Source organism: Macrosteles quadrilineatus, unplaced genomic scaffold (assembly GCF_028750875.1).
Source record: "Macrosteles quadrilineatus isolate MER2022 unplaced genomic scaffold, UCM_ALF_1.0 Scaffold_3__2_contigs__length_128488019, whole genome shotgun sequence".
NCBI lineage: Eukaryota > Metazoa > Arthropoda > Insecta > Hemiptera > Cicadellidae > Macrosteles > Macrosteles quadrilineatus.
In genome coordinates, this window is record NW_026542596.1 from 52,645,780 (window position 1) to 52,665,313 (window position 19,534).

Genomic DNA, 19,534 nt, shown 5'->3' on the forward strand with positions numbered 1-19,534 from the left:
GGTTAAGAGGGAGGTTTCCTGAGTTCCCAACCACTTTTTTAGCCTAAATGTATAAATCAGCTTATCAGTTAAGCTGTTGTTTTAAAGTTAGGTGGAGGGGTAAAATCGCTTCCCCATAAATCATCTAAATTTTGTGAACGGAGTATAACAAAAAAAAATTATACTGTCCATACCAAGAAATCTATTTATCACAAAGACAAAGTTACCATGCTTTGGATATCCTATCACAACTCTTTTACGGATAGATTTCACCTAAATACAAAAATGGTAAAGGAAATTTAAATACTTATGTCTCTCTTTTGCTGTACTATGGAAGTAGTTTTAAAAACATAAGTAATTTACCACTATCCAAGCCTTTTGTAAAGCCTGTTGACATATCACATTCCACCTCAGCATTTAGAAACAAAGCAAAATTCAAGAAGTTCTGTCATGCATCTACCATGAATACTGTGAATTGAAAATCTTTTTATTCAAAGGTAAACAACAACGATTGGGAAAAGGGTGTATCTCAAGATTGATAAAGCGAGAAAAATTAACCATCAGTCTTTTAATTAATAAATTAGACTATACAATGAATATAAAACATAATAACAAGACTATTACTATTATAGACAACAAGAACTAATATAAACTCTCAGTGGTGCTGCGGTTACCATGGTTACCATAGGTTCTGGCGCACAACGCTGGGAGCGCTGTGCAGTTACTTAGTGCCAACGCCGTACCTACTTAGCGCTCCCGGCGGTGTGCGCCATAAACAATGGTAATCGCAGCACAGCTGACGGTCTATATTAATTACTTTTGTCTATGCTATTACACTCAGGCATGTGATTGTTTATTCTCTTCTGCCTTACGTTGCTTCATTGTTAAACCGGTTCTTCTGTATTCAGTCCTATCCCTAAGATATTTCTGTTTGCATTCCTCTCTAAAATCTTCATTATTCCACCAATTTGCAAGACATGATTTCAAGTTTTTGTTCTCTTGTCTACAATTCAACCACATCATCAAACCACTTTCCTTGCCACATTTTGTAAAAGCTGAAAAAAAAAACAAATTGTTGAGTTTGAATAAATAATAAATTTATTAGTCATTCAACAAAATTACAAAATTTGCAAAAGGCATTGTCATACATGTTAGCATAAATGTTATCACAATAGGTAGATGATTGTTGCTTTTAGGGGCCGATCCAAGATTTCATTTTGGGGGAGTCCCCCCTGGAAAATGTTTTACCTACGACCGTTTTTTATAGTAGCCATTTCAGTCCAGTTCTTAGAATTGAAAAGTTTCACTTTACAGCTGTTTACTTTCATATCCGCATAGTTTCATTTCATATTCGCATAGTTTTCTCATATCCACACAGGTAACGGACCAATGAGGTTCAAGTATTGAGAGAAAAGAATTGAAATTGTAATGCTTCGAACGTCAACTAATCAGCTGATCAGTTGACCAATTTAATTGTTGATGATAATGATCCGACTTGTTCATGTTGATACTCGCGTATTCTTAATTAAGTTGGTGGAAGTCCAAAAATAAATGAAATATTTGCCGAATTGTATCTGATACAATATTATCTATGGTAAGAATGCTGCTAGCAATGTAATATTTAACAAAGTTTAACAAACATAATTACAGGAAATCAGCTGATTATACAACAAGTCGTTGCATCACTTTCAGTGGCAATGACAATACACAAAAACATAACCTCTCTAAAAAGTTATCAGTAGTGATTGTTAGTAATTAAATACAGATTGATAGTAATTAAAAAACGGTCGTAGGTAAAGTAGTGTACGCAACTCGCGTTAATAGTCTTTACGACACTTGTAGAAGTTTTTAAGGCACTCGCCAAGGCTTGTGCCTTAAATTTTCTACTCGTGTCGTAAAGACTCACTTAACGCAATCGTTGCGTAAACTACTATTGTCATTTTAGTCAATGAAACCACCATTCTGAGTACTATTTTAAAGTTTTAACAGCCAAAAATTCATATAACGATGGTAGTTTCTCTGATTTTTAACTAGTTACATACTTTTTCATTTTATCTCATATTGTGCCTTTATTTTTTTTCCGCCTGGATAACTGTAAAACTTATTATGTTTTAAAATTTGCAATAGCCTAATAGTGATAATAAGAAACGGGACTTAAAAATTATAAGATTTAACTTTTTTAGTAGCAAAGTATTGAAAATTAGCTGATCTGACTAAGTAAGTGCATTATATGGATAGAATAGAAACAATAAACAAGTATGAGTAACTGTATCAAATTTTATTAGTATTAGTAAGTTTAATAATTTGCATAATACATAATTTACAAGTATAAAAGAGACATTTGGGTTAGAATTCATATTGTTTACATCAGTTCACAAGCAGTAAACTCAACACTCGCATCAATATGCCTAGGAAGCGGACTGCAGAGCCCAGACGCGTCGGCTATTAGCCCACTAGCGATTTGAGCGAGATGCTGATTTCATCCAACTACTTAAACACAATTGATCCTCCGCACCGTGCCTTTAATAATTTATGATTATCTGGTATTCTCTATAAATTATTTTTTTTTTTATCTTTCTGTATAAGTTAATGATTTAAAGTAGATTATGAGTAGGCCTACATTACATTTTATATTTGTGACATAACGTTTACATCTTTTATACCGGTACGTATCTTTCAACAAGTATGGGTTTTAATGGCATAGGCCTAAACCAGTGGCGTAGATAGACTCTTGTCATGGGGGGGGATACCGGGGGGTCTGGGGGATACCCCCCAGCAAGCAGGGGGGTCCGGGGAAAATTTGAGAAAAATAACTTCCCTAAACACTATTTTTAAGCGTTTAGGAAGTGAAATCTGGTGTTAATACTTAATAAATTTTATGCAATTTCGTTGCAACTTTTCGCTTTAATTGCAGGTGGACTAGTTTTTTTATTACATTTATTTTTAAAGTACTTAGGCTAGGCTTTTCGTTATATGATAACATTTAACGTTATGTTTCTCTAACACTTCCTTTAACTCTGAATATTTTGATTAGTATGTTTACGCCACACGCCCACACAACACTATTTTGATGAACTTCCCACGCAAGGATTTAGTCCAGAAAACATCTGTTTGCCGCCAGCTTAATCAAATGGGGTTTCATTGCGTACTACTGTACTGTAATGAGTTTTACCGGTCACCAATCAGCTGATTATACACTGTATTTGCGTGACAATGAGTGTTTATAAACAAAAACATAACCTCTCTTAGAGATTACGACTATTGATTTTTAGTCCTTTAGTTGGTGGTCAGCATATACTGTATAAAGATTTGTTAAGATTTAGTAGTATGGCGTAAACTATTGTACGTAACTCGTCCAAAATGTGTTTGCCGAACTCGCATGGTAATCCCGTACTCGACCTCGTCTCGCACGGGAATGACCACACTCGTCCGGTAAACACTTATTTTCAGGACTAGTAACGTAATATAAATAACGTGACTTGGCCTATTAAAAAAATTTTATTTCAAAGGCGAGTAATAAAATCACTTAACTTCATTGTTCCATTGCCACACCAGCTAACGCCTCCAAATTTTCGTTTCGGGGTGAAAAACCCGATCAGTTAACTTCACAGACACTCAGAACACTCATGAGACACCACGGAATACGAAAATCATAAAAACCACTGAGCTAAAATTTAAACTGGAGGTAGCACTGCCATGGCAGAAGTCTGTCAAAAGCGTGTCGCTGATTTTGTTAGGTTGGTATAGCATCGGGTTTTCTTATCATAGCAATAACATGGCTTCTTATAACTAGGTTGGTATAGCAGTGAGTTTTTTGTCATAGCAATAACATGGCTTCTTATGACACCCGCCTCACGCAAACATGGCGGCTGGCGACACGCATCTTTGACATTCAGTGCTACCTCCAGTTAGAATTATAGCTCAGTGATAAAAACACACTGGCACAATAATTAACACCAGACGACAGATCAAGCGTAGTGTGGGAGACGGGGTAAGAGGAGGAGGGTGTCGATGGGCGGTTGAACGCGGAACGTCCGGTGACTCACGTCTGTTTGGCGCGCAAATATCCCAACCCACCACTGCTACCGGCTACCGGAATGTAGTTTATCTGTTTCCATTTATTCATTGATAATGAAAGTATACGTACAAACAAACAAGCTTAGTACAATAGGCATCACATTTGATTAACTATTTTATTGCTCACGTTACAACAATTAATTTCAGGTAGGTGTAAAAGGTGAATGGTGGCGGAAGGGAGAGGGGCGGATAGGCTGTTGACCTTCCGTGACTTGTGTCTGTACTCTGTTTCGCGCGCAAAAACCATACTACTTTCACTGGCATTGCAGTTTATTTACGATTTATTGATATTGAAAGTATACTTACAAAAAACAAGCTTAATACAATAGAAGTAAAATTAAAAAGATTCACTATTTCATTGCATACGTTAAAACATTATTTTTTTAATGTTATTAAAATTTGTTTACCCATTATAGGTTGAAGGGGGGGGAAATATCCCCCTGATCCCCCCCCCCCCCGTATCTACGCCACTGGCCTAAACTGTAAAAACATGGAATAAACAGTGGACTATGTGGTTAACCTTATAATAGGAATGGGCTCATTCCAACCCTTGATTTCTCAAAAATTTGTAATGCATCTGTCATGAGCAAGCGTGGATTCTTAATAATTTTGAAACTTAATTTAGAATCTCCCACAATCACTGTGAAATTGAGTCCATCTATCGCTTTTGGAATAATATTACGATAGTTATTATTGACATAGAAAGTATAGAACAACAACTATCAATTACGTAAGTTAATATCCCAAGACTTCTATAAAAAAACCTGCAAGAGTTATTTAACCCTCACCAAATAACAGGTGTAAAAATATCCTATTGTTTTGTTTTTAATGCCCCTACGTTTTAGATCTAGGCTATTTAACTTGTCACTATTCACTATTAAACTATTCACTTCAAAATTGTTTGTGAATAATCAATGAAACCTTTTTAGTTTATTTTAAGTAACTTTTGTTTTATTTATTGTGTCCTTTCTGTCTAGATAGGATCGTGTCTGACCAAGCATGGCGGCTGCCGAATGCAAAAGGCAACATCGCTACAGTGTCATTATGCAGGTCACCTATAGAGTGAATTTTTTTTAATACTTCATTTGTCCCTTAGGTCCACTTTGCCAACTCCACCTTACCTGGTCTAGTAAGCCCCGTAACAACGAATACTAGAAAAATACCGGTATGGATCATAAACATAAACAAATTATGTTTTTGGCCCAAAAGTAAACAAAACCCCTAAACTAATAGCCTAGCATATAAATTCAAATTTATTTTAGAAATTGAAATCTTACTACACATTGTAGTCTGCTGTGGAACAAAGAATAATATTACATTAAATTTTGCAAGTTTGTTTAAACTTAATTATGATAATTGTTGTATAGGTGGTTTCTTATAATATTAATAGAAAATGTTATGGCTGTTAAAGATATTAAATAAATCACTTGATTTTCCAAATTGAATTTCTTCCAAAATTTCTTGACTTGATGAGGAATTGTTCCTCTTGATCCAATAAGTAGTCCATATACTTAAAATTTAGATATTTTATATTTTTCCGAATAATAGGGGATAGTTTTCTTATATATATTTACTTTTTCTTCATGAACTTCCTGTGGCTGATTTCATTTGTCTCAAGACGAACTGTTGGGTCTATAATGAGACCGAAATCTTTCCCCTTGTCTAACAATGATGTCACTCCGCCTCACAGAGCCCTCTTCTTCTATAGCCGTGACCTCTTCATAGACCTCGTAACTTTTCTTTCTGAATTGATCAGCTATGATTTTTCTGATCGTATGGTGGCGGGTATTCTGTAGAAGACTACTAAATGGGCACTTTCCAAGGACGTGGGCAAGAGTTTCAATAATAAATTTCTCAGATACAGGACAATGCCTGCACTGGTTCCCCTCCCTGGATCTCCCATGAAGACTTCTAAGAGGAATAACGTCTCCGACCATTTTCAAGTATTGTTTGAACTCGGCTTCTGTGAGGCCACAACCTCTAGCCAAATTTTTATTTATCTTATTACATTCTTTGAAAAGAACCACCCCATTCCCTTTGTATGGAAGTTTACACCAATTTTGATACTCTAAGTCTCGTAAGGTTTCTCGCAGTATCTTGGGTTTTGATTCGATAAATTCAATACTTAAATTAAATTTTTCCAGGCAAAACCTAATTTATTCATCAAACTGACGAATATTAAGTAAGTGGGGGTTTCCCGTTTGTTTTAATACGAGACATATGTTTATATGTTGGATTGATGATTCCCACATTGATTTACATAACCCAATCCCTTTGTTTTTAGTACATTGTATAAAACATAGAATTTGGAATATCATTTGGAAGATCTAAGATTTCCTTTGTTGTTGATCTTATCATTTTATCAACATCGTCAAAGATTTTCATTGTAATTTTCTTAATTGGTGTGGTTTGAAAAGGATATATTAAAGATGGCCAAATATTATGATTCGATACATACATTTTTTGTTCAGACCTTAAAAATGGAGAACATGTTAATTTTTCAATTTTGTTTATCAATGAACTAATTGTTTTTTCAGAGTCAAATACTATGCTTTCAGAAAAATTTACTCCTAAGTATTTAATTTTTTCATTAAATGTTATAGATTTTAATAAGTTAATGAATGGTTTAAATACCTTTACTGTCAAAGCGATCCTTGTAGTCTTATAGGCTACTGCAGTTTCGATAACCTTTTCATGGTATCTTCTTCAGGCTAGGGACATCATCTTCGTTCGTTTTCACGAACACGTCATTTTGAATAAAAACCATTGAATACACGGACACGAACACGAAACATTTAAACGACACATTAAACATAAACTGTACAAATACTGGGACGGCAAGAGTGTGTGGTGGCGCATGCGGACGGCTGGTCTAGACTACCGGTTGTTATCAGTCCACGCACATTCTTCCCTCTCCCCCCTCCCCTTCGTCAGATGCGATCCTTTTTCTTTGAATTAATATCACCTATTCTGATTGCCGTTTCGTAAATGATGTTTGATTTAAAGGCTCTCTGTTCATTTAAGGTTTTGTGAGGTTCTTTTTTGACAGCTTTGTAGATTTCATATTCTTCCATAGTGTCCATGAATTTACCTTTTTTACATGTATGAAGTATCTGTAAATTATTGTCTATTGATGTGTAGCTGTGATTCTGGTCAATGAGGTGGTTGGCGTAGGCGGAGTTTGATTTGTTAGATTTTTTGGCTAGATGTTCTTTAAATCTAATGTTAAATGACCGAGCTGTTTGTCCTATATAGAAGCTGTCGCAATCGTTACAATTTATTTGATAAATTCCAGTGTTGTCCATCTTATTGCTGACCTGTGATGTTTTTTGTTTAAGAATATTTCCCAGTTTGTTTGAAGTCTTGAATGATATAGTAACATTATTTTTTGATAGTTGTTTTTTTACTGTATTGGTGAGAATGGAGCCATATTCTATAGAAGTATATAGTTGTTTTTGTAGGGTTTCCTTCTTGTTCTTATTCCTCTGTTTGTAAATAAGCGTGTCTATGATTTCACTTTTGTATCCATTTGAAACTGCAATAAATTTAATTATATTAAGTTCATTCTTATAATCGGTGGGGCTTAATGGGATGGACAATAACCTGTTAACGAAGCTGTTATATGCCGCCATTTTTTGATTCATTGGGTGATGGGATGAATTGTGAATTGTCTGGCTGGTTGTTGTAGGTTTTTGGAATATTTTAAATTTAAAATGGTTGTTATCTCGTGTTATTGTTAGATCAAGAAAATTCAAGGATTTATCTTTTTCGTCTTCTTGGGTGAATTTCAGATTTTTATGGAAGGTGTTAAAATGGTTACACAACATTTTGAGCTGTCTTTTATTACCATTGAACAGGATGATGGTGTCATCCACATAGCGGTGGTATGATATTATTTTCTTCACATGTGCATTATTGCTAGACCATATGTTTTTATTTTCAATGTGGTTGAGATATATTTCGGACAATATACTGGATAGCGGGGAACCCATGGCGAGGCCACTCTTTTGAATAAAAAATTGGTCCTCGAACCTGAAATAATTTTGTTTTAGAACTGTTGTTGTTAGCGTTATGAGCTCTTTCTGTGCGGTTTCATTTAAAGCTGAATTTTTTCTCAAATTTTCTTCCAATATTTTGATAGTTTCATCAATTGGGACGTTAGTATACAGGTTAACAATATCAAATGAGGATAATATGTAACCGTTCTTTAATTGTTGTTGGGTGTATTGTTGTACTAGGTCGGTTGTGTTTCGGATACTGTGGCTATTTTCTAGGATAGTTTCTCGCCTTATTATTTGATCCAATTTCTTCGCTATCCTGTATGCTGGAGAGGGTATAAAATTTACGAGTGGTCTAATGGGGACGTCCTGTTTATGAATTTTTGGCATTCCTCTCAAGATATGTGGTTGGGGATCAGTGACTTTACATAATTTAATTTCTATGTCTGTGAGAAGGTGTGTTGAGGAATTAATTTTAGAATTTATTTCTTTGGAAAATTTCGATGTCGGGTCATGGGTGATCTGATCTATACCATTGTCGTTCAAAAAAGTATGTACTTTATTCCTGTAGTCATTCTTGTACATTATTACAGTGGCGTTCCCCTTGTCAGCCTTAGAGATAACAGCGTCGTTGTCGGCGAGCTTATCTTTTATGCTTGTCGCTACGTGTCTCAACAATCTGAACTTGTCGCATTTGCGTGTGTGAGGGGGGTTCTTGACAAATTTGTTAGCTCTATTGATAACCATCACTCTTGCTATGTCTCTTGATTCGTCATTTTTGATACTTTTAATTGCGGATTCGGATTGTAATAATTCTGTTATTAAACTAGATTTTCTGTTATAACTGTAATTCTGTAACTACAGTAGCCTATAAGACTACAAGGATCGCTTTGACAGTAAAGGTATTTAAACCATTCATTAACTTATTGAAAAAAGCGATTCAGAGGCTGTCAACATGAAGTTATAGATTTTATTTCTTTTGAACATATTTGGAAGTTTTCCTCTTGTAATCTACCTTATTCAATGTTAATAATTTTAGTTTTTGATATATTTATTATATAGTTAATCCAATTTCTCTGAAGAAGCCACAAATAGAATCGAATAATACAAGAGGACTTTCTCTATTCTTACCGATTAAAATGGTATCGTCAGCGAATCCTAGAATACTTAGAGAAGGCATGTCCTTGCATAGCTTATACCCTAGCTCCTCACTTACGGCATGTTGTGATATTTCAGAGAGGATATGGTCAATACATAGGTTATATAAAGTGGGTGACAATGGAGATCCCTGCATTACACCCCTGATGTCCTTTGTTTTCCCTCTATGAGTTTCAACTTTTGTAACATTGCATATTTGGAGTTTAATTATTAGTACCTGGCAGTGTTGGGAAGTAGCGTCGCTACCAGTGTTGGGAAGTAGCGCGCTACAAGTAGCGACGCTACAGTAGCGCGCTACTTATTTTGTAGTGTTAGCTGTAGCTACGCTACTTTTAAGATATTGTAGCTTTAGCTGTAGCTAGCTACATTTTTAAAGTAGTTGTAGCGGAATTTTAGCTACTTTTCTCGCTACATTAACATTGTTTGAGATAGTGATTTTTATCATAACCTCAACCTTATGTGAAACAACCTCTTTCCCAAACTGAGATTTTAAAAAAAAATTAGGCCTACTTTCTTGGCTTCACACAGCTGGTTGCAGCCGTTTTATTCCCTATTACAACGTTGTGTGGACATGGAGGCCATTAAATGAGTGTTATACACATTTTTGGCTCTCATTTCCTTAATTTACTACTCTATGATTACTGTCAGATAAATAAAATCGCTAGATGCAGACGACGTTTAAATGTTACCGGTGACAAGAGAAGCTATAGAATGCTTGCAAGTGATAGACAGGGAAATTAGTAATAAATTTAGTTTCTTTATTATATCGTTAGTGTTTCAACTTGGGTTTTAATGGAAACCAACTCTAAACCTTAAAATAATGTAAAGCTGGTCTATCAACCTTTGCTTCAGCTGTTGATTGTGGTTCATCATCACAAGCCCTTCCTTGGTTAGAACACGAAGATTTTTCAAAGGTTTACTAAATTAATAAAGAGGAAATTACCTGATGAGATTTAAGATATGCCTAGACTACATGATAATTGTGACGAAAAAATCTCCACATAACATGAAACTTACATTGAAAAAACAGCTCTTGTATAGGACTATTCCTAGGCTATACTATGGTTTAAGACGAATGCCAAGTTCCAAGTTCAATTATTTATTAGGAATATATCTGTTTAGTCCTTGCAAGAATAAGCCTACTATAGCCAACTTGTTACATAGCCAACTTGTTACATAGCCAAGGCATGTTATTTTTACTTAACAAATTTCAACATGTTTAAATTAAAAGCCGATTTCAGGATAAGTTGCTGAATGCTGTTTTCTGTACCAACTAGGTTGAAGCACAATTTGCCCTATGCATAATGACAATAAAGGACAATTTCTTGACTTGACATTGAAAAGTGTTATTCATAGAACAAGTAACTTATCACTATGGTTAAAAGTTATAGCAATGTCGTTTTCACATCAAAAGTAAAGAAAGGCAATAAACTCCAATTTCAGTAGGCTAGGCTCTGTAACACAAAAAAGTATTTTTAAATAATCGTTTTACACTTAATTGTTTTAATAATAATTGTTGTTTTTTTAATAATCGTTTTACACTTTAGATGTCTTAATTGTTGATATAAGACATCTATAAATGAATCTATATTAAAGAAATAATAAAATGAGCTTTTAAAATATTGTTTGGTTGTATGTCCTTTGAACTTAATGAAACTTACATATAAGATGCTTAGAAATAATGCAATATTTAAAAATAAGTACTAAATATGATATGGGACACCCAACTATTTGGTTCTGTTGTTGTAATGTTAGGTTTATAATGCCAACAAATTAAATACAATCTAAGAATAGTTTGTTTTCCAAGTAATGTTTGATACAATACTGACATTTTTTGTTTAAATGTTTGTTCAATAAAAAATGTAGTTGCAATTAATTTTACATTCACCTAATGTGCGTGGAATAAAAAGTAACGTCTTTGGAAAAGTAGCTAAAATTGTAGCTGTAGCTACATTTCATTGTAGCTGTAGTTGTAGCTAGCTACTTTTTCGGAACTGTAGCTGTAGCCAAGCTACTTTTTTGGAAATGTAGCAGTAGCTGTAGCTAGCTACATTTTAAAAGTAGCTTCCCCAACACTGGTACCTGGGGACCGAGCATTGCTCGGGGAAAATCATTAGTGATCACTCTGAAAACAGTTTAGTATTGCAGATACATTAATCCACTCCCAAACTCCACACTGCTTACCTTTACTACTTCCTTCACCACTCCCTACGTTGTGGACCTGTTTGCCCTCCTTCCCTATACCATTTTAGATTTGCAGATATATAAATGTCACAGACAGTTCCCACACTCTGCACTGCTAGCCTTACTACTTCCTTCACCATTTCCTATGTTATGGACCTGTTTTCCTCCCTTCTCATAGCATTTTAGAATTGTAGATACCCTAAATTAATCCCCATTAACAGTTCCCACACTCCAGACTGCTCACCCTTCACTACTACCCTTCACTACTCCCTTCACCACTTCCTACGTCGCAGACCTGTTTCCCTTCCTTCCAACGGCATATAAGGATTGCAGATACCCTAATCTAATCGTCATTAACAGTTCCCACACTCCGGACTGCTTACATTTACTACTTCCTTCACCCCTTCCTACGTCGTGGACCTATTCCCTCCCTTCCAACGGCATTTAAGGATTGCAGATACCCTAATCTAATCGTCATAAACAATTCCCACACTCAAGACTACTCGCCTTAACTACTTCCAGCACCACTTCCTACGTCGCGGACCTGTTTCCCTCCCTTCCCATAGCATTTTAGGAATGTAGATACCTTAATATAATCGTCATTAACAGTTCCCACACTCCACACTGCTAGCCTTTACTACAATCATAGATAAAAAAAGTCCTCCTACAATGTATCCAGTAATCTTCAGTATCATCTCTGCTCAGTAGTAACAAGTAATGTTTTTCCTTTTGTACTGTATTTTGTAATTGCTAGTATACTGTGGATAGACTACTTACAAGTCTTTTGTTTACTTTTTCCTTGTTATTCAATTCAACTAACATGGTTACTTAGCAACCCATAAGCCTAATGTTAAAAAAATCTGACTTTCAGTTTTTATTTGTCTACGTAATTAGAATTTTGTTGGCAGTTCTAACTGCAGTAAACTCGTTTTTAGGCCAAAAATAAACTATTTACAACATTTGAAGAAAATCGTCGGAGCCGTTTTCGAGATCTTGGTGCAAGCATACATGTCATACAAGCAAACATTGCTCGTATTAGAGTATAGGAGTACCTGGGGACCGAGCTTTGCTCGGAGAAAATCATTAGTTCACTCTGAAAGCAGTCTTAGTATCGGAGATACATAAATCTGTTCCCAAACTCCACACGGCTCGCCTTTACAACGTCCTACACCATTTCCTACGTCATGGACCTGTTTCCCTCCATTCCCATAGCACTTTAAGATTGTAGATACCTTAATCTAATCGTTATTAACAGTTCCCACAATCCGGACAGCTCGCCTTGACTACTTCCTTCACCACTTCCAACGTAGCGGACCTGTTTTTCTCCCTTCCCATAGCATTTCAGAATTGCAGATACGTTAATCTAATCCTCATAAACAGTTCCCACACTCCATACTAATCGCCTTTACTACTTCCTTCACCACTTCCTACGTCGCAAACATGTTTCCCTCCCTTCCCATTGCATTTAAAGATTGCAGATACATTAATCTAATCGTCATAAACAGTTCCCACACTCCGGACAGCTCGCCTTGACTACTTCCTTCACCACATCCTACGTCGCGGACCTGTTTCCCTCCCTTCCCATTGCATTTAAAGATTGCAGATACCTTAATCTAATCGTCATAAACAGTTCCCACACTCCGGACAACTCGCCTTGACTACTTCCGTCACCACTTCCTACGTCGCGGACCTGTTTCCCTCCCTTCCCATAGCATTTTAGGATAGCCCATACCCTTATCTAATCGTCATAAACAGTTCCCACACTCCGGACAGCTCGCCTTGACTACTTCCTTCACCACTTCCTACGTCACGGACCTGTTTCCCTCCCTTCCCATAGCATTTTAGGATTGCAGATACCCTAATCTTATCGTCATAAACAGTCCCCACACTCCGGACTGCTCGCATTTACTACTTCCTTCACTACTTCCTACGTCACGGACCTGTTTCCTTCCCTTCCCATAGCATTTTAGGATTGCAGATACCTTAATGTATTCGTCATAAACAGATCCTAGACTTCGCACTGCTACCCTTGACTACAATGTCTCGAGTAATCTTAAGTATAATCAATCTTTGGTAGGCTATAATCTTTGCTCAATATTAACAAGTGATGTTTTTCCTTTTGTACTGTATATGTAATTTGCTAGTATACTGTGGGTAGTTGGTTTATTATGAACACGTGCTACAACTTCAAGTCTTTTGTTTGCCTTTTCCTTGTTATTTAATTCAACCAACATGGTTACTTAGCAACCCGTAAGACTAATGTTTAAAAAATGTGACTTTCAGTTTCGTTTTTCTACGTAATTAGATTTTTGTTGGCAGTTCTAACTGCATGAAACTTGTTTTTAGGCCAAAAATAAACTATTTACAAGATTTGAAGAAAATCGTCGGAGCCGTTTTCGAGATCTTTCTGCAAGCAAGCAAGCAAGCAAGCATACATACAAGCAAGCAAGCAAGCATACATACAAGCAAACATTGCTCGTATTAGAGTATAGGATTTCAATCAGTTTCCTAGGAATAGGTAACTCCTGCAAGACTGAGGATAAGTGGTTATGGCCGATATTGTCGTACGCTTTCTCAATATCCAGAAACATAATATATTACCTTGTCTCGTCATAATGTTTACTCTGTGTCTGGATTATCAAACCATAAACTCACTTGACAACCTTTATTAGTCTGGTTTGCTACAGCTTTGCTAGCACCTGCTAGATATTAATTGTTCTATTTTAAAGTTTACGCTTATTCACTAATTTGCTTACAGCTGATTATTTATAAAACTAAACATTTCCCCCACGGGGTTTTGTTAGCATAAGGTTTTGTTTACTTTTGGGCCAAAAACGTTATTTGTTTATGTTTATGATCCATAACGAGTCTTTTCTAGTATTCGAGCCCCTAACCTTTAACAATGATACAAAAAAATATAATTGTAAAACCCCATAGGCCTAAATTTCATTTTTCGAGAATTGAGTGGGAACCCTGAAAGGCATAGGTTGTTCCGTGATTAATTTTTAATTGGCCTACTAACTTAAATGATTTAGACACAGGTTCAATTTTCTGTGACAATAATTATCAAATTTTGGTTTAGGCCTACAGTACAGAAAAAAACTCACCAGCAACTTCTGCTATACACTTTTCTTCCCTGGACCTGTCTCTAATAATTTTTGGTATCAAAACTTCCTTTTCGACCTTTCGCAAAGATGTATCATCTGGATCTCCTGTAATTGCAGAAAAGTAATTAGCCTAAATTACTTATAAAATTTTACCTAATAGGCTTCAATTCCAAAATCAATTCTGATAGTATAAAATTGAAATTGTATGTTTTATACTTTATTTTATGCCAAACAAAAAGTTTCAAACTTTTGTTATTGCAAACAGCAGTTGCAAACAGTAGCCTAGTTTCAAACTAAAGTTTGCAATTTTTATTTCATGATTTTATTTCCGTGTTTCATGAAAATGATTGAAACACTTTCAGCCTCGATTATGACTCGCCTGATTATGGTCTGGTTCCTGGGATCATTCCCAGGTATGAGGATGTCAAGTGTCAGACAATTTGAATGAAATGTCATTCCATACGTAATTTTTCATGTTTTTTTATTTTTGTAATCGGAAATAGTTTGGTTCCACAGGACTTTCTGCTCTCTGTACAAGCTAATAATCTTTAGAATGTTGTCACCCACCCACTCCATCTCATTCAGTTAATTTTCCATTGTCAATCACCACTGATCACTCACAACACGCACGAGAAGACTAGGCCTACTAGCAGTCCAGACGGGTTAATGACACTTGAGTCGTGAAACATAGTGGTACGAGTGATCAAGTAAATGAGAGTGGAGGTGGCAGCATAGTAGATGGTGGGGAAATGTTTCTGTTTCGTGTTTCAATGGCACATAGTGACCAAAACCAGTGTTGCAAACAAAAGTTTGCTTTGATCTTTCCTAACTTCAGGTGGAAACAAAAATGTCTGTAGCAAACACTAAAAAAACTGTTTGCAACAGCAAAATGTTTTGTCTAAAAATGTGCGTTTTTAGAGATGGTTGGAATTTCTGTTTGCAACTCTTGTTTCAAACTCCGGTATAAACTTAAAATACCTTCTTTGTATGGTCCCCATTTCATTGAAAAGTATTAAAGTACTTAGGCTTAACCCTCCGAGTGTTTTGTGTCGATTTTTCGACTCACAAACACTGTTTACGGCAAAGGCTCTATGACTGACAAAATCGGATTGAACTGGATCGAGTTAGGTATCGTTTTATTTGGCAGATTCTAAGCTTTCTTCTGAGGTCTGTCTCTAAGCGCTTTTTTTTCTCGAGCCGATCAGAATTGTAGCAGACAGCTGACGTGCGTATTTGTCATACTTGGGAATAACGAATAGAAATTCTATCGAATAGAACTATTCATTAGTTTTTTTGGCTAACTTCTATTTTATTCGTTTGTTTTAAAATTAACTAACTAATAACTTCTATCAGTTACTTTTTACGGGACTAACTAATAACTTCTAGTTAGAATTTTCAACTAACTTTCCCAATTATGCGGAAGCATCTCAAATACTGGTTATTTATTTCACGTGATCAGTGAGGGTTGCGTGCGGCCGTAAGAGGTCAGTGCCCTTGTAGACAAACAACGCGGGGGGTGGGGAAAGAGAAAGTCAAAGTCCAGTTGCTTTGGAATGCAGTGGGCCTGTGGAAGGGTAGTGACGGTTATTATCAACACCCCAAGCACTGATGGGTGGGAAGGGGAAATGTTTGTTTGGTGATTGATATATCATCTCAAGTGTCAAAACATTGTCTTTAGTTGATGTTCATTATCTGACAAGTTTTATGTCATTTGTTTATGTTGTAGTAATGTAAAATGTGACAATGTGTGATTGAAACACAAGTACCAGGGGCCGATATTGCTCGAGGTGTTTGATTTGTTCAAGAGGTAAAAAATGTAGCTTATAAGCCTACAAATATTTTCAGTCTTACTACGATTAATTAAGTAGTAAAGTCAATTCGTTTTTGTTAGACATCCACTTATCCTCAATTTAGTCTACAATACTTTTTAATTTGGACGATCAATCTATAAAATGTCCACAATAAGCTTCAATCAATATAAAACTCATGATACATAACATCTGTTATCTGAAGACCGTTATTGCATTATGTCACTGGGATCGTGGAACGTTGCAACTATAATTACGGGATGGTGTAATAACGCATCAATTTGTGCGGTGCATCGTCAAAAAATACAAATCTCCTTGGCCTTTCCTTTAGATTTTTAGTTCAATGTCAGTGTATATTGTTTTGCAGTAAAACACTTAATGTTTTTGAACAGTCGTAATTATCCCTTTGGTTAGTAAGACATCATACAATGCAAATGTATTATACAAGCAATTTTCAATTAGCATTGAAATTGGAGGAAATCGTAGGAGCTATTTTTTAAATCATATCTTTACTCATACTATAGTAGTAACCAAGATGTGACATTAAAAAATACTTTAAAACAACTGCCCAACGAACAACTAATTTCTACTAAAACTAACTTTATTTTCTATCAGTTAGTTTTTCAACTAACTACAGTAGACCCCCTCTTAACCGACCTCGTATTAACCGATAATCGGATTATCCGCCTTCGATCGTGAAATAATACAGTTGGTTTTAACCGACCTTGCTTTGAGAGCAGTTCGGTTTAATCGCCACTTTCAAGGAATCTCGGCATTTCCGCTCCCTTGCTGGGCGATGAGAACTGAACCATACGCTTATCTCCACAGGGTATGACTAAGAATAAGTTATTTTGTGTTGATCACAAAAAATATAGCATAGCCTATTGTCAGTTTGTCATCATCGTTCGTTATCGTAGCTCGAGCACATTTTATCTGATATGTTATCTGTGCGGCAAATTTAAAACACCATAAAGTGCGTTACGATTTTGAGAACTGATTATCTTATCGCTGGAGTAAACGGAGTAAACTAACAACACAACTTGTAGGGAGGGCAGGGAAGGGGGGTAAACAACTCCAAGGTCAAGCTAGTTTTAGTGCCTCGCTCGAGCCTACAGTGAGAGGTTATAAATAAACATCCTGTCCCTTGTAACAAAATGGTTGCTTGTATCTTTAATTTCGACAAAAGGTTCTGTACTGTATTACAATGGATTTAGAAAGCATCAATTAATAGCCTACATTACAGTACTAAAGTTATTAAGATAGGAATTTTATTGACTGTTACCTACTAGTATTATAATATATTCCACTGAAAGTAGGCGTATTAGATTTAACCGTGTTTTGTGTTTATTTGTGACTTTTTTATCAATACGAAAAAGGAGATGAGTAGTTTATTTTATAACCAATGCAAGTATGACTTCAAAATGTTGAATATATAATTCCAAATGAATAGCATTTCATTATGTTATGATTTTATTGATTGCTTGTTTTAACCGACCTTTTGAGTTATCCGACGTAGGTCCGGTCCCATTAGGGTCGGTTAAGAGGGGGTCTACTGTAATAATTTCTATCAGTTACTTTTTAAACTAACTAACTTATAACTTCTATCAGTTACTTTTTACGGGACTAACTTATAACTTCTAACTAGTTAGGCCTAGAATTTTTGACTAACTTTCCCAACTATGGTATTTGTAAACAGCTTGGTTAACCTCGCACCGATGACTGATGTGTTTTATTATGTTTATCATTGTTTGTGTTAAAAATCAAAAGAAGTGATATACGTGGTGCATTATAAGATGATTTAAGTGATTTTGAAGGGCTGGTTGATGATCCTGAAGAAGTAGGTAGTGATATTGATGTAAATTATCAGCCAGATTCCTAGCTATGGTTAGGCTATGCATTCTTAGCTAAACGCTATGTACCGAAATCTGTTTTTTGCCCATAACTTATTTATTTGCAAATCTACTTCCTTATTATTATATTTTTGGACTCCTCATAAAATTCTGAACAAAGTGGCTACCTATTTTAAAATATTTGTAGACCTATAAATTATAACAATTTATTGAGCGCAAACATACATTTTTTCATTTATTTTATAATTTTTGAGAAATGTTAACCCCACAAAAATTGTTGAACATTTTTTTGTAATGTTTTATATGTTACATTGAAGCCCATAATTTTCCAAACAAAATGATATATAAAACAGTATACTTTACATTGTTTTTAAGTTTCTAAGATACATTTTAAGAAAACCCTGCGATTGCGCAATAAATGGGCAAACATTAAGACCAAAACTAGAGACACTTGGAGGGTTAAGTTAAGTGAATGGTTCTTAATTACAATAAAAGTTTGATTTATAGAACTTTTTACAAATATTATAATAACTTAAGTAGTGGTTCAAGAAACAATCTATAGAAATAGTTTTCAGAAATAGAAGCCGTGTAGTCTATCAATATTTACCTAATCCATGAGGTCCCTTAGTCTTGATGGGATGTTCTAAACTAGTTTCATCCAACTCTCCTTTCATAATTTTATAATTTATTTGCAATAATACAAGTATAGCCTATATTTCTAAATAAATGGTAGCTAAGTGAAATTTGACATTTGATTTATTTCTTGAGGTTAGATCAATTTTGTTTATTTGAATGTCTTTGCTTTTTATCTTAACATGAATAGCTTTGAAATTGGAATGTATGTATTAAGTTCGGAGTATCTTTAACCAAAGATTATAAAAGTATTGGTATTGTCATGGCCACTTTTAACGGCTCGCAAGTAGTGTTGTTTAGAGCCGTGGGGTCCCAGTTTATCGACATCCCAAAAGATCGACACTGAAATAGTCCCACTTTGTCGACAACTCAAAATGTCGACAGTGTCGGTAATATGGGATGTCTGTAAAGTGGGATGTCGGTTATGTGGGATGTCTGTTATGTGGGACGGTTGTGTAAATTTTCCCACTTTATCGACACGCAAAATGTCGACAAGCAAAACAGATCGACAAAGAGCGGGAGATTCAAATTGAAGGTGAACAGCTCTTGCTGAACAGCTCGGTTGAGTCCGGATGCATATGTAATGGAGAGTCGTTCTTTTTCTTAACTCCGAACGACTTCTATTCACCGCGCTTGCAGTCTCCTTCAAATTTGGCAATGCTATCCCAACTATCATGTGTATATAAATTGTGTTCTGTTGTTTGAAGGCTTTAAATAATCTGACATTTTGTCAAACTTGT

The 19,534-nt window shown here is 35.5% G+C and overlaps 1 protein-coding gene across 1 annotated transcript; it reads right to left on the reverse strand.

Annotated features, from left to right (window-relative positions):
• Positions 1 to 532: 532 nt before the first annotated feature.
• LOC128990413 (COX assembly mitochondrial protein homolog) lies at positions 533 to 18,926 on the reverse strand. The gene is made up of 3 exons (XM_054412765.1): positions 18,769 to 18,926; positions 14,504 to 14,608; positions 533 to 1,034 (listed from the first exon to the last, which is right to left on the reverse strand). Exons 1-3 carry the CDS (start codon positions 18,833 to 18,835, stop codon positions 817 to 819), a joined length of 390 nt encoding a protein of 129 aa, XP_054268740.1. The 5' UTR covers positions 18,836 to 18,926; the 3' UTR covers positions 533 to 816.
• Positions 18,927 to 19,534: the final 608 nt, after the last annotated feature.

Bases quoted from the DNA above. Each gene is read 5' to 3' on its own strand.
- LOC128990413 (XM_054412765.1), bottom strand. From the start codon at position 18,835: ATGAAAGGAGAGTTGGATGAAACTAGTTTAGAACATCCCATCAAGACT. The intron at 14,609-18,768 runs GTAAATATTGAT...CTGCAATTACAG, and splicing joins TAAGGGACCTCATGGATTAG to GAGATCCAGATGATACATCT. The intron at 1,035-14,503 runs GTGAGTTTTTTT...TTTTTTTTTCAG, and splicing joins GTGTATAGCAGAAGTTGCTG to CTTTTACAAAATGTGGCAAG.